The sequence below is a fragment of the Apteryx rowi genome, unplaced genomic scaffold (genome assembly GCF_003343035.1).
Source record: "Apteryx rowi isolate R43461 unplaced genomic scaffold, aptRow1 scaffold_9, whole genome shotgun sequence".
NCBI classification, from domain to species: domain Eukaryota; kingdom Metazoa; phylum Chordata; class Aves; order Apterygiformes; family Apterygidae; genus Apteryx; species Apteryx rowi.
In genome coordinates this window covers 356010-369581 of record NW_020451204.1, presented here as the reverse complement: position 1 = coordinate 369581, position 13572 = coordinate 356010, and the positions used below count along the sequence as shown (strand labels likewise).

General features: G+C 50.0%; 1 protein-coding gene across 2 annotated transcripts in view; it reads right to left on the bottom strand.

Annotated features, from left to right (window-relative positions):
* The window catches only part of NRF1 (nuclear respiratory factor 1), a 47528-nt gene that overhangs the window by 14124 nt on the left and 19832 nt on the right, over positions 1–13572 (bottom strand). Inside the window, exons 10-11 of one of the 2 annotated variants that reach the window (XM_026091164.1) lie at positions 9620–9744; positions 7480–7810 (exon numbers count right to left, since the gene is read on the bottom strand). In XM_026091164.1, the coding sequence (XP_025946949.1) occupies positions 7641–7810; positions 9620–9744 (295 nt within the window). In that variant the 3' untranslated portion in view covers positions 7480–7640. Of the gene's footprint in view, positions 1–7479; positions 7811–9619; positions 9745–13572 lie in introns of those variants that run through there. The other variant, XM_026091165.1, reaches the window with a different exon arrangement.

The following is a 13572-nucleotide window of genomic DNA, read 5'->3' as shown; positions in this document are numbered from 1 at the left end:
GGAGTTTACAAAAACCATCTCATTTCATAAGATGCCTTACACAGTTACAACAGCTTGCTGGGATTTCAGCCAGCTTCCCATTTGGATCAGATTGCACCCTACGCCCACTGACAGCCATTAAGAGCCTGGAGCTCACAACTGCCCTCAGGTCACACAAGCCTCCATCCATTCAAAATGCAGGCACGTTTTCCAAAGGCTCTCCACGCGCGCGCAACGGGAGAGGGTGCCCAGATCCGGCCCAGCTCGTAGCCAAAGGGCACCTGCTAGGAAGGCAGACTGCAGCCCGGTTCTGCCGTAACGCCGGGGTGCAGGGCGATTAGGAAGCCCCTCTCCATCTGCCCCGATTCAGAGCAATCGCAGGTTGCTCCTTCAATTCCCCGAGCTCTCAAACGGTGTCCGAGAGAGAAGCGGCGTAGGACAGGTAGAAAACCAGCAATGCGGCCACGGACGAGCCGGGGACATCAGCGCTCGCCCATCGCCCCGTGGCTGGGGGCGAGGGAACACCACTTCCCCAAGCAGCAGGCCACCTACTTGCAAGCTAAAAGTCGCGCTGAGCTGCCATTGCCCACGCTGCGCCTGGGCAGCGAGGGGCCAGGTGGGATCCGGCCGCAGAAGAAACGAAGCCCTACACAACTTGAGCAGCACGGGTCGCCTTTGCGGGCCGGTATCCCCGCGGACGCGCCAGCAGCGGTCTGCTCCGGAAGCAGCTCGGCTAGGCCAGCGCGCAAGGAGGGCACGCTGGGATCTCTCCTTCGGGACTGCCTGGAGGAGCAGGAAGAGCAGCTGGAGAGCGATGGAGATCCAGACTCCGAGACTGTGCTGGCAGGGCCAAGTGAGGCAGCTCTCGGGTGTCTCCTGTCTGGTGTTAACATGGAAGCTCTTCCATGGACGGGCTACGATGCCCCACATCTGACAGGGTCCAAAACCTCGAGGGGGAGGCCGCCACGAGCTGAGCTTGTGGTTTGAATAAATTATTGTTTTCGGCAGAGTCCATCATACGTATGCTTTGACCCGGGAGCACTGAACAGCTTTTGATAAGGAGCAGCAAGCACAGGCTGGTTTTGATCTCAGCCAGACCTACCATCCACCCGAATCAACACTTTGGGGTTCGAACACTTAAGGCCAGACCCACACAAGCACGTTTTGTCAGCGCAGCTGTGTCCAGCAGAAATGGCAGAAAGCTGCCTTCCCCAGCCTGATGTTGCGTGGTGGGAGAAGCCACCCATGACGGTCCTTCCACCGGTGCACGGTTTGTGAAGGTGGCGGAAGCAGCCGTCCCTCGGAGGGGCTTTGCTGGTACAGCTCCACCAGCGAAGCCTCCGACTCCACCTGTGCCCTCTCCTTTAGGCCAAGAGCTACAAATAAAACAGGGCAGCGCTGAAGATGTGCAGCTTGGCAGGAAGATACCTTCCTACCCCAACCCAGGGCCAAAGCACAGATCCCCTGGTGGCAGCAGCAGGGAGAACTTGCTGACAAGGCTTCACACAAACAGCTCCATCCCTTCACATCCCAATCCTTGGGCTGGAAACAGCAGCAAGCAAAGAGTATTCGTCTATCCAGTTTTGTGTCCCTAGACGTAATTTTCAGGGAAACATCCCAACACTGTTGACTGCCATTTCTGCATCTGCACTAGGAAAAAAAAACCCTCTCAAACAAAATCCTACATAGTCACACGTTGGTTAAAATGAGACTTTACTCCATAAAGACGACAGCGTCCCTTCCTTCTCCTGCCCAGCGTTTATCCTGGCCAAGGAAGCACATGGCTGCATGGAGCTGCCGTCTCCATCACGTTACGCAGCCGGCAGCCAGAACGTGTCTTTCCCACCAGCAAAGATGAAACCAAACTCCAGCAAGCTGAGCACCGAACGCCCCGTCCCTCCCGAGATATCCAGATTCAGGGGATGTCAGCAAGAGGAGACCGGCAGAGCTCGCGACTTCAGCACCGCGGCTCTCCAGCAAAGCCAATTTTGTTGGGGACTTTGCCACCATAAAGTGAAACAAGCACCTGGAAATTAACTGCAACATCGGCAACGGTAAAGCCAAGCGAAGAGTCTGGCTAAGAGATGGAGAAAAGCAACATCCAGTGAATACAAATACACACCACATACATCGCTTGACTGGCCAAAACGCTTAGTCTCTTTGCAGTAGGCGTCCTGCACTGGGTAACTGTTTCTGAAGCCACGTGGAATACTGAGGGACCGCGAGATGAAGATGTAGAAGTCTGGATTAATATTACACAGAGAAACACACCAAATAAATAGGCTTCAAATTCAACCTAGCAGCGCAATGAATTTCTGGTAAAGCAGCTCATTCATTCGGAGTGTGCCCAGCCAGATTTACTTATTACTTTCTCATGTGCAGGGTCACCGTGTGAAGGAAACTGAGATGATCCTGGAGAACCTGGGAAAGCAACAACTGTATAAAATTGAAAACCAAGGCCACTGCTGCTGAAGACGAGCAGGAAAGCCACACTGCAAAGGCCCTTATTAATCACGTATGTTCAGTCCCTTATTACACACCTCTGTAAGGAAAGACACCAGTCCTGCCCATTTCCTTAAATCCACGTTCTTCCCCAGCTCAAACCTTCTCTGCAACCAGGCCAGGCACAGGAGGAGCAGCCCCTCCTGCACGCAACGTGCTCAGGCCTCTGTCCCTCTAGGCACGAAATAACCGTGGCCCTTTGCTTCCTCAGCCCTGAGGACCTCAGACCAAGAACTCCTTAAAATCCAGCTACCTCAGTGAAGCTGAGCCTTTACGGAAAAAAAAACAAACAACAAAAACCAGTTTTTCTTCCTGACTGCTGCCTGCCGCCCCAGAGACTGGCTGCATTTTGGCACTAGCACGGTCCTACGAACGCACGTGCAAAGCAGTCAGGATCCTTCAAATATGAGACCTCCAAATACAACAATTCAGGAGACAGAGCGACAGCGCCAGAATTTTCCAAGAGAAATTCGAGATCAGCAGAGAAAACTTGAGCTTTCTGATATGACCCCAAAGACGGGAATTGCCTTCAGGTTGTGGGGCCAGAAGTGCTTTTAAAGTATTGCAGCTGGCATCGAACCGTTCCTCTTTTCAAATTCATAGATAAATAAAGAAGAAACCCCGATCAGCCTGGAGTAGATGCCAGTCCTGCGCCCTCCTCCAGACCAGAACAAAAGGGAACATATTGCAACTACGCTGAAAGAGGAGGGCTGCTGTCTATTTCTTTAAATGCAATGTTAATGCCTTGTAATCAGCTTTAATTTTTAAACAGACCCAGCCCTCCTGTCCATTTCCCCTAATTCAGGACACGTGGAAGGTAAATGGCCTACGCTTAAACCGGGACAGCATCAGCTGTGACAGCTGGAGGGCCTGTAAGTCTCCACCGCCTGATAACAGGAATGGATGTCAAAACTCACCAGGGGAGGGGAGACGGGGAGGGCAAGGGAGGTCCTGGAGATGCTCTAAGGTCATCAAGAAGCCAGGAGATGAGCTCAGACAGGGCACAGCTCATTTGCTGAGGGAAACTCGCTGAAACCAACAGCACTTAAGGAAGCGCTATAAACGCTCAACCAGAAAAGGACTTGGCAGTGACCCCCTGCCTCTGGTGAGGTTGGCTTCCCTTTCTGGATACTGTTAAAATCATCTCAAACAGGCAGAGGAGCAAAGGCAGTTGCCTTTTGCAGGACAGCAGCTGATAAAGGCAGGAACTGAGCAGCTCCCGGTGTCTCCCCAGGATGCTGCCTTCCATCTTGCAAGCTCAAAGGCATGTTTCAGAGCTAAGAAAGCTGCCTGTGGACTTCATGCGAGGCTCGGACACAGAACAGGAGCCCAAAGACACAGAACAGGAGCCCCAACTACCCAGCAGGCTCTCCTCGCGCTCCTTGACCCAGCTGATCTTTGCAAAAAGGAGAGGAGACCTGCAGTATATCACTAGCACTCATCATGTAAAAAAAAAAACCAAAACAAACAAACACAAAAAATCCCTTTTCCTCCCAAGGATCTCATATGACAGACTTGGAGTGCCTCACTATCCCAAAAGACAAGTACCGTACCCAGAAATAGTCACGTCGTGCCTCGGCCAAGGTACTCACCAAGGTTACGCAATAAGCCAAGAACCAGAACTGAACAAGCTAAAACCAGAACTTGGATATCTCGCCCTCCACCATCAGCCTCCTGCTCCGGCCACGAGACAACCCCGCTCCATGCCCGGAGCGGTCCCGGCCCTGGGCAAAGCTCTGAATTCGGGCTGGAGGGTAACACAACCGCCTGTCGGTGTAGGCAGTGCCTGGTTAGTTGGATTGAAGGAAAAATCTGGCATTCAGCACAGTACAAGAAGGAGATGTCCGAGCCACTATTTTTAGCCCCGGTTGGTGGGCAGACAAATCCTAATCGTCAGCAGCAGTCACCTCGTCATCGGTCCCAGCACGTGAAAGCGAAGCAGCACAGCGCCCGCGACAGCCCCGTGTCAGCAGGGCAGCCCGAACCGCCGGCGTGGGCAAGGATTAGTGCCCAAGAGCGACGCAGGACAGCGGCGCAAAGCGCGAGGTCCATCGTGATGGGTTTAACGTGGCCGGGCAAGGCAAGCCATGCCAATCTTACCACGGCTGGTAGGATTCAACCGGGACTAGGAATGCAAGAGGTGCAAACAGAGCAGCGATGCCAGCCGCTCTGCCCAGCGCGCCGGGCGGCCGCAGGCCCTCGTCGTGCTGGGGTAGCACCTCGCAGCACCGTGCAGACCGCTGGCACCAAGCACGTGGCCGGCATCCTACGATCCCATCGCCGCGTATCATACACCATCCGCACCGCGGCTCTCCCGACAGCTGGATGCCGATGAGGAAGGGATGCAAACGCAGAGATGGCTGAGCTGCAGTCAAGGACCTCCCCCCCCAAAGGGCGCGTGCGGAGAACTGCACGTACTCGACACAGAATATGCTCGTTGTGACCGAGGCTTACGCCAATGTATTTTGCTCAGAGCGCATCACGGCCCTGCTGCTGACGGTAACTCGGCCCCGAGGACTCGTCTCTCCCCGCTCCTGCAGCGACCTGCTCGGAGCTCCTGCTAAGCGCTCGCGCCCACGCACCCACGCTCAGCCACTTCAGCTCTCCTTGCCGGTGGGCACCATCCTCTCTTCTCCCCTGCCAAGCGAAACGCATCTGCAAAAACTCATCTTTCTCGCTTCTTCTTCAGGTTATGGTTCTCTCTTGCCTGTTTCAGGGCAATAACCCATAAAAAACAAAACAAAACAACTCCTGTTCCCACCAGGAAGACTCTGCAAGAACTCTACCCTTTCCTTCCTGTCCGCTTTGTCGCAAGTGAGTTCATCTGCACTTTGCCAAGTTGCTAGTGACTCATTTGGACCCTTCTTCCCTAAAAAAAAAAGAGATTTAGCAGAAAAAAAGAAATAACTTTTAAAAGAGTCACATTTGCAGCAGATCAGCCTCCAAGCACCCCCCCCCTCGCCCTTTACTTTTTTTCATCATGCAAAAAGCCACGGGTTCCCAGAGGCTCAGTGTGCCTTACCTCCCTGTCCCGGGGCATCCAAGAGCAAGGACAGGCAGTTCTCTCTTTGCTGGGTTGGCCCTACGCACCCCTCTCTGCTTTCACGCTCTTCAGGAGATGCACGCGGATGGAAGCTCCTGCCTTCCCCTCCTGGACGTACTTTCGACTGGAAACAGCTTACGCAGAGCCCGACAGACCTGGCAACCTCGCTGCAGGCCTGCAGGTCTCTGCTGCATGGAGGAGGGTCGCCTGCCTCCCGTATTTGCAGCCCTTCAGCTGAGGGTGCACACGGGTTTCACCTGACACCTTGATTTTGTGCGGGAGGCTCGGCAGCCTCACCCAAAGCCGAGGCCTCTTCAGCGTTTGAGCAGCTTCTGATACAGAAATCGCCAACTGGGACAGCTCCCACGTGCAACAAGTCCCCGTCACCCTAAATGCCAACTATACGCGTGTTCATCCTCTGCGAACTTGCAAGAAATGCTTCTATACTGATGCCTTATTCCTCTGATTGCGAAAGCACGGAGCTTGCTAATCCCCCCTCGCTCATGTTGGAGTCCTAATGCTCTCCCCACGCTTTCGTCACAACCTGATAATCCTGCCTCACCGTAAGCCGGTCTCCCTTTGGCCTTACCGAGATTGCTAGTGAATTTTTTGGATGATCGGGGGGCTGGAGACGGATGAGTCTCGCTGTGGGTTCCTCTTAGCACCCACCTGCGCCACTGTCACAGCAGCGGCAGGCACCCGAGCGCTCCCGGCAGCCTGTCCGGCAGGGCAGAGCTGAGCTTCGTCCGCCAAATGTGCTCCGGGGCCGGGAAAAAGAGCAGCAGCTGGCGCACGGGAGGACCGAGGCGCGCGAGCAAGGCTCCTTTTGGGTGCTGGCTATGCCTAGCTCGGGTCAGTTAAGCCGACCTCCTTGGGGCAGCAAGTCTGCTCCGTCCTTCACCTGCTACCCTTACGGGCTAGCGCTGCTCACTGCTACAGCCCTGTGCTGGTACTGCTTAAGCACCAACTTCATCAATATTTAAATATAGAGTCAGAAAACCCGTAGCCAAAGCAGCTTTCAAGCCCCTGATCAGATCAATGTCAAACAAAAGGCTGCAGTATGAAGATGCTCAAGCCGGTGAGGCCCAGGCTGCAAGCTGGCACCGTCACCTCTCCTTCCCAACGCGGCTCGAGTTTCCCTCGGCCGAGCCGGGCGGTTTGGGCAGTCTCCAGCACCGGCCCTGGCACGCTGACCCGCCGCGCCGAGCTGCCTTCGCCCGCACCAAGAGGCGCCCCGGAGGGCAGAGCGCGCAGCTTCCTCTTGCTGGAGCGTTTTCAAATTCCAGCCTGCTTCGCAAATAGATGTTGCTACAACTCCATTCACTTGCTTCGAATATTACTTTGCTTTAATTCCAGTCATTTAAGAACATACCATCTGAGGCTCAAACCGTTGGGTCATCAGTGCCAGCATCCTGACTCAGACCAGCTGCGCCAGAGGAGCAAGAAAACCATAATGCACTTAGCTAGTTTGACACTGCATTGAAGCAGGAGATCTTATTTCCCCTGGCTATAAATGTAACTGATCACGAGATTATCCCGGTTCAGCCACGCTGCTCRGCTCCCTACTCCTTGCAACGCTGAATTTAGTCCCAGCTTCTGAGACATCGAGGAAGGTGCAGAAGTTGCCCCTTTTTAGCCATCCTGTTTCTCTTGCATCGCTTAATTATTATTCAGATGCCAGAGAGCGGATGGGAAAAATAACACATTAAAAAAGAACAGAACAAAAGAAAATAATTATATCTATTGGCTAAAGGCAGGAACTGGAACACCTTACCTGACCTTAAGCAAATTTGTTAAACTACTCTCTCAGTTTCCCTATCAATAAGTTGGGGATAAACTTATCCCCTCAGGGGAAAGTAGCATGGATAAGGGATTAAAATCTCTGCAAAAAGAAACCACAGATGCGTAAAAGCATTCCTAAAAAAAAACATTTATTGGAAATATTGGCAAATTAAGACTTTGTAAGCAACAGCGAGCGGGGGGGAATTTGTTGGTTAATTCCATTATGGCTCTAGAAGTCATTTCCCCCGTCTCCTTCCTGCAACCAATCACACCGAATCACTCCCCGTTTAATCTCCTGACAGAACCGCGTTCAGAGCAGTTTGTCCTCACTGCATCAAACAACCGAGCGCTGGTGTCCAGAACGATCCTCACACTCGGACCCCGGGCTTCTGCGTACGTAAGGGCAGACAAATCCTGAGCGACAGCGCCAAAGCTGAAAATCCATCTGCCCTCCATCCCCAGATAGAGAGACAGCAGGAATGGATACCCACATCTCCTCCACCCCTAAGGGAGATAAATTAGCTGGTTACGTAATAAAACTAACAGCATGGCGCTTCCAAGGACTACTGCGCAGACAAAGCCCTTCCCTTTAATACCACCGGAGATTAGAGCAAATCGAAGAGGAGTGGAAACAAGGAGAGGGGCTGCGGGCGAGGTTTTGCACAGAGGAAAATGCTGCAGTCTCTCCCCTTAATGCACTCTAAATCCCATCAGATTTCCAACCCTGCTGTAAAAAAAAAAAACACCCAGCTTGCATTAAAATGATATCAATGCTGGATGAATGAGGTAGAGTGACTCAGGTCCTGGAAGGGTGTGGAGGAGGAGAGTTGTTTAGGGGAAGCATCCAGAGGAATCCAGACCTTGAAAGCACTTTGGAAACGGACTAAAGGGGGCAGAGGCGCAGATCTGCTAACCCACTTTTTCTTCTTAAAAAGATGCTAACGTGCTTGTGCAAATCTGATTAGTTGCTGCTTTTGAGTATCTGGGGTCAGATGCTTCCTTCAATAAACACACATTCCCTATCTCCCTTATGACCTGCTGCCGGCAAAGCATAATACAACACAAGTCCACTCCTTCCTCTCCGTATCAATTGCATTCCTAGCTCTGCGGATAGGGTTCTCACTTTATTTCTGCTCCCTCTTCAGGCTGGCTGACTCCACAGCAAAAGACATCAAGTCGAACATGCTGGGTAGAAGTTGCTCTTCCCTCCACCTGCCCTTTTTCACTGCCGACTACATGGCGGTGTTTTAAAAGGACTGCATTCCCTACAAGATGAGGATTTCACCGGAGGTCAAACTCACGGTCTGAACCTGAAAGAATTCTGCTTCACAAGCAGGGTGACAAGGCGACAAGTCAGGGCTCTGCCACCTGGCTGCACGTGCTTCTCCCYCTCTGACAATTAGAGTTCAAATATCCCCATCCTCAAGGCAACGTTGCTTTACAGCTGCACAGTTTGCACCCTTTTAGAATTTATTTTGACCTTTCTGCTTCCATTTCATCCAAATAATCAGTGAGTTTCATCTCTGAACTTGGAAACTATGGTAAAAGCGTCACAGTGCAACTGGAGGCAGTGGGTAAGCACCAGCGAGGCGTGTTAGCAAGATCTGGTATAGTCTCTGAACCAGTTTTCATGAACGTACTGATTTATTCCCTACTAGCTTAGTTTGAATAACTACAGAAGTCACCAGACTTGGCAGAAGAGACGGTCAGGTGTAGCTGAGAAATACTACAGACAATCCCTAGAACGTGATCGACTGTATATGGTGGCAAGATGAAAAAGCACGAGGAAAACTGCCTGAGGTTGCACTGCTGATGGATGGCTGAATGGTATCATCCAAGCAGAAAAGCAACAGTTTTTTCAAGAGCAGCCAACAAGCATACAAAAAAAATCTGGAGAAGGGAAGGAAACGAGTGGGTAATAATGCTTTGGCCAGACTCTGCCACTCCACAGTGAAGTATTTTGGGCAAAAGTTTATTAAGATAACAATTATGTTAGTCAGCCAAGTTTGGGTCCTACCCGTGCTAGGCACTGTACAAATAGGGGGTGGAGAGCAACCTTCCCCTTAAAACTACAGTGTGACCAGCAATCTGGCAGAAGGGGTAGAACAGCACAGCCGCCAGCTCTGTGGAAGCAAACAACGCTACCATTTTGTTCTGGGCTTTTAAGTCATAACCTAGTTAATGATGACTTGCAGTGAGGCAGAACTACTTTACCAGCAGTATCATGACATCTCAAGTCAGAGAGAGGAAAAAACCCTAGGTAAGAGCAAAGAAAAACCAGACGATTCGGCAAAAGCTTTCCCGCARCCTTACCATTGGCATCTTGGACTCCAGTAAGTGCTCCCACTGCTGCTGCAGTTTCACCAGATAGGACAATTTGCCCTCCACCTTGAAGGGTGGCTTCAGCAAGCGTGGCTACTGCGTGGGCGGCTGCTTCGCTGCGGACACAGGGGAGGAGGAAGAAGAATTAGGAAGAAGAACAAACAAATAAGTGAACAGCTCAGCTCCAGTAGGAGCCGGTCTAACTAGGCATCGCATGTCAAGAGAGCACAAATCCAAAGAGCGGGGATTCTTACCACTGAAGTTATCCAGAGGGGAAATTCTACAATGGAGGAGGGACAAAATGGGAACAAGCTGATTGCAYTGGCCTTTTTTAGCTTGAATCTCTCTTATGCAGAATATCCTTGCCCTCTTACCTTGGCGTCCTTTTGCTTGGGACTTTACTACAAGCTTTTGGACAATCCAAGTCAGACATACCATGTCCTACCGAGTGATCTCACACCTCTGGTTTCTGGTACAAAACTCATTCTTTTGTCATTGCCGCATTTTAGGTGTCCACAGATTTTAGAGCTCTACCTTTCTTCACTGATTCAGCCAGTTTACCATTACCAGCATCACATCAGCAGCTCTGTATTTAGCTAAGATGGAATACTTCTCCCCAGCCCTGTGGTTTAATAATTCTTCTTAATGAGCGATTAGTACCTTAGCACTGTATTCTTAAATTTCTTCATACGAATGAGGTCAGACCAAAGGTCCCTCTCATGCAGCAGCCCAGCTGCGAGGGCAGCCAGTATGAGACATTTAGGAAGAAGCGTGTGTGATCCTTCCCCTCCTGCACCCTCTCAGCTTCCGGCAGTCAGCAGTGTATTGATTTCCTGCATCTGAGACTGCATCTGGACCATCAAGTTTGATTTGTCTAATCCCCTTTGAAACCCATTTATACTTTTTGCTTCCACAACATCCTGTGGCAATGCGTTCCACATTTAATTAGGTGCTGTGTGAGTAAAAATGTTGCATTCTGGTAGTCTGAAAACTACCGCCTCAGTTTTGCTGGGCAGTCCTTAACTCGGATATTGCAAGAAATAGCAAAACTGTTCCRTTTTCATTTTCACGTGATTTTATAGACTTCCCAGTAATCTCTTTCCCAAGCTGAAGAGCCATAGTCCATGTACAAGGACTCTTCCTGGCTTCTGATCACTCTTGTCCTCTTTCAGATCTTTTCTAGTGTAAGACGTCTGAGGCGGTGACCATTTCTCACACTACTCAAGACGTGGACACACCACGAGTTAGTACAGTGGCCTAATTCTGTTTCGTTCTCTGTGTCTTTCCCTATAATTTCTAATATTCAGCTTACTCTTTTGACAATATCAGCTGAGCAGTGATCAAAGACTCCTGCAGGATAGTTTCCTGAATGCTTTGCTGAATGTTAAATGATACCGTATAAGTCCCTCACTGGGTGTATATATAAGAAATATTTCTTCATGTATGTATCACTTGGCATTTATTGACATCAGATTTTATTTGCCATTTTGTTGCACAGAGAGCTGCAAGCATCCTTCAGCAGTACTCAGATTTCTCCAGACCTCTTGGATGACTATTAGCTCCTTCTGGTGACCTACTACTATTCACAAAATTACTCCCAAACCACCTTCGTCATACAGCTGGATCTCCTACCTTAATGAACTAAAAAAGTAGGTATTTTTTTAAGCCTTTCCTATGGAAGAAAGAGACCAAAGAACTCCTCTAGYTTCCCCTAGAACATTTCTCCTCAACTGCCCCACTTGTTCTCTGGTAGATCAATTGAATCAAGTATTTTCTAAGGACTTCCTACTTGTTGCTTCTCTTTCCTGATTTCCTGCTTAAATGTTGTAGGCTTTCCAGATGAATTCATGCAGGGTGTCTTTTCATTTTTAAACAGCAGCTCTGTCACTCACAGTACCTCTTAAACATTGCTACCGAATCAGAATATTTTGTTGTCCTGCCTTCCTRTTTCCTTCGGCTAATCTCTCTTGTGAATCTGCAGCTTTATGATGGCAGTTATAGTGCAGGAAGGCCAGTTACAACATAGCAAACTTGGGGGTAAACACGGATTTTCTGGTGTCACTGTGTTTCCCAGACTTCACACAACATTTATGTGAATCCACTTTCAAGGGCAATTTAGTATTCTAATAATCTGTTAAGGTTGCATCCCCCAAAATAATAATGATCTGCTGCATAAAAGCTTTTTCCAGTTACAGTGTGCTCCACAAACATTAATTAGTTCAAATCAATGAATCAATTACCCTCCCCTACCTTGTCCTCTTTTACTAGAAGGCCTGATACTTCCCATCCTCAAACCTGATAGAGGTTGCTTCATCTGTCACAACGTGCTGTTTGCAGAGATACTGCTCTACWTGGGACTACGAGAGACTCCTCTGCTCTCTGTCAGCAGCCATCGAAAAAYGAATGAGAGATGGCAGCTTTGAGCTAAATTAGGCATAAAGTTTCCAGAGCTGGTAAGAGCCATTAGCTCTCAAGGCCTGGCGTCTTGCTGAGATCTTCTTACAGGTAGGGGAAAGGCTGCAGTCCGACTCCTGCAACAGCCGAAGTCGCAAGGAGCGTTTTGCGGTGAAGGAAGAAGACACCTCCTCCTGCGCGGAGGGGCCCTGGTGGGCAGCTGCCTGGAAAGACGGGCGTCTCTTCCCAGCCCTATCACGGTCAGCAGGAAAAGAGAACTAGAGGGAGACAACAAGCTGGGAAAGAAATAGGCTCCTATCATGGCTGGCTTCCCAATGCTTTCACGAGCGGCTGCTTCCTCCTTGCACACAACTAGCACCGGAGTCAGCGCAGCTGCGTTGCAGCTCACCAGCGAGTCCACCCAAGGACCAGCCCACGCTGCCACCGTCGAGAAGTGACCTGCGCTGCTGCAGCACCAGAACCCGTCAGCGCCCAACGGGGAAAGCGCGAGGCCTGTCATTCCCACTGCAATGCTGCTACCGACCTCGTGGTGCTCCTGAACTACGAAGCTCGTTGGACAAACTTCTCAGGGCTTTCCTGGGTTTAGACACAGCTGATCCTGTCTTGTGGCACAGCACGAACTAAATCATTTATTGAGGGCTCTTCCATTCATATTTTCTAGGAGACTCTCTTTAGCTCTAACAACACTTCTTTTTATTAATTTCCTAAGTTAATGCAGGGAAAAGAACTGCTCACTGTGACTTTAAGGGCTAAAACTAGCGTGATGGCATGAAATAAAATCAAAGGCACACTGAAGTTCTTTTCTGCAGCTCCACRTCTAGTTATTTTAGCTGTACTACTTACAATCTCCTAAAAAGATTAATTTTACTTTTACAGTGGAACTATTAGTAAAAAAGCCTACTTAATCAGCCATAGTTGAAAGGTAGGTAGCAGAAAAGAACATATCTGATGGACTTGATCACAAACAGAAGAAGCAGTTCTAGATTTGTTCTTGGCTCACTTGCAATAGCAATTTGGAAGCAAGCTGTTGAACGTCCCCAGGATCAAAGTGGCCATTTCAGTAATTTGCTATCTGTCTATAACAYGGTCTTAGAGCTTTACTTTAACCACCACTGTGGACTTGGCTCTTGTCCTTTGCCACGGCTGCTCAGCCAACAGCTGCAACAGAATCCTRATTTGGATGAAGAAAATGTTTTGCCAACCTCTCACCAGCGTGAAACCTTCTCCGCTGCTGGGGCTGATCACACATTTCCTACTGTCCTCCTGGTCTCCCAGGATGCAGCTGCAGCACGCCATAACCATTCCCGGCTTTAAGGACAGCAGGCAAAGCTTAAGCAACTCACTGGAGCTGAGCAAAGACACTGCTTCCAGCTGCATGGACTTGTAGAGGATTACACCGCAGGCCTCAGTAAAGACTGAGTACCACCAAAAAAATCTACCAGAGTTCATTTCAAGATGAAGAGGAAGCATTACCTTGCAGCTCATTCAACATCTACTCCAGAAACACATTTGGGAGAAACACCAGAAAC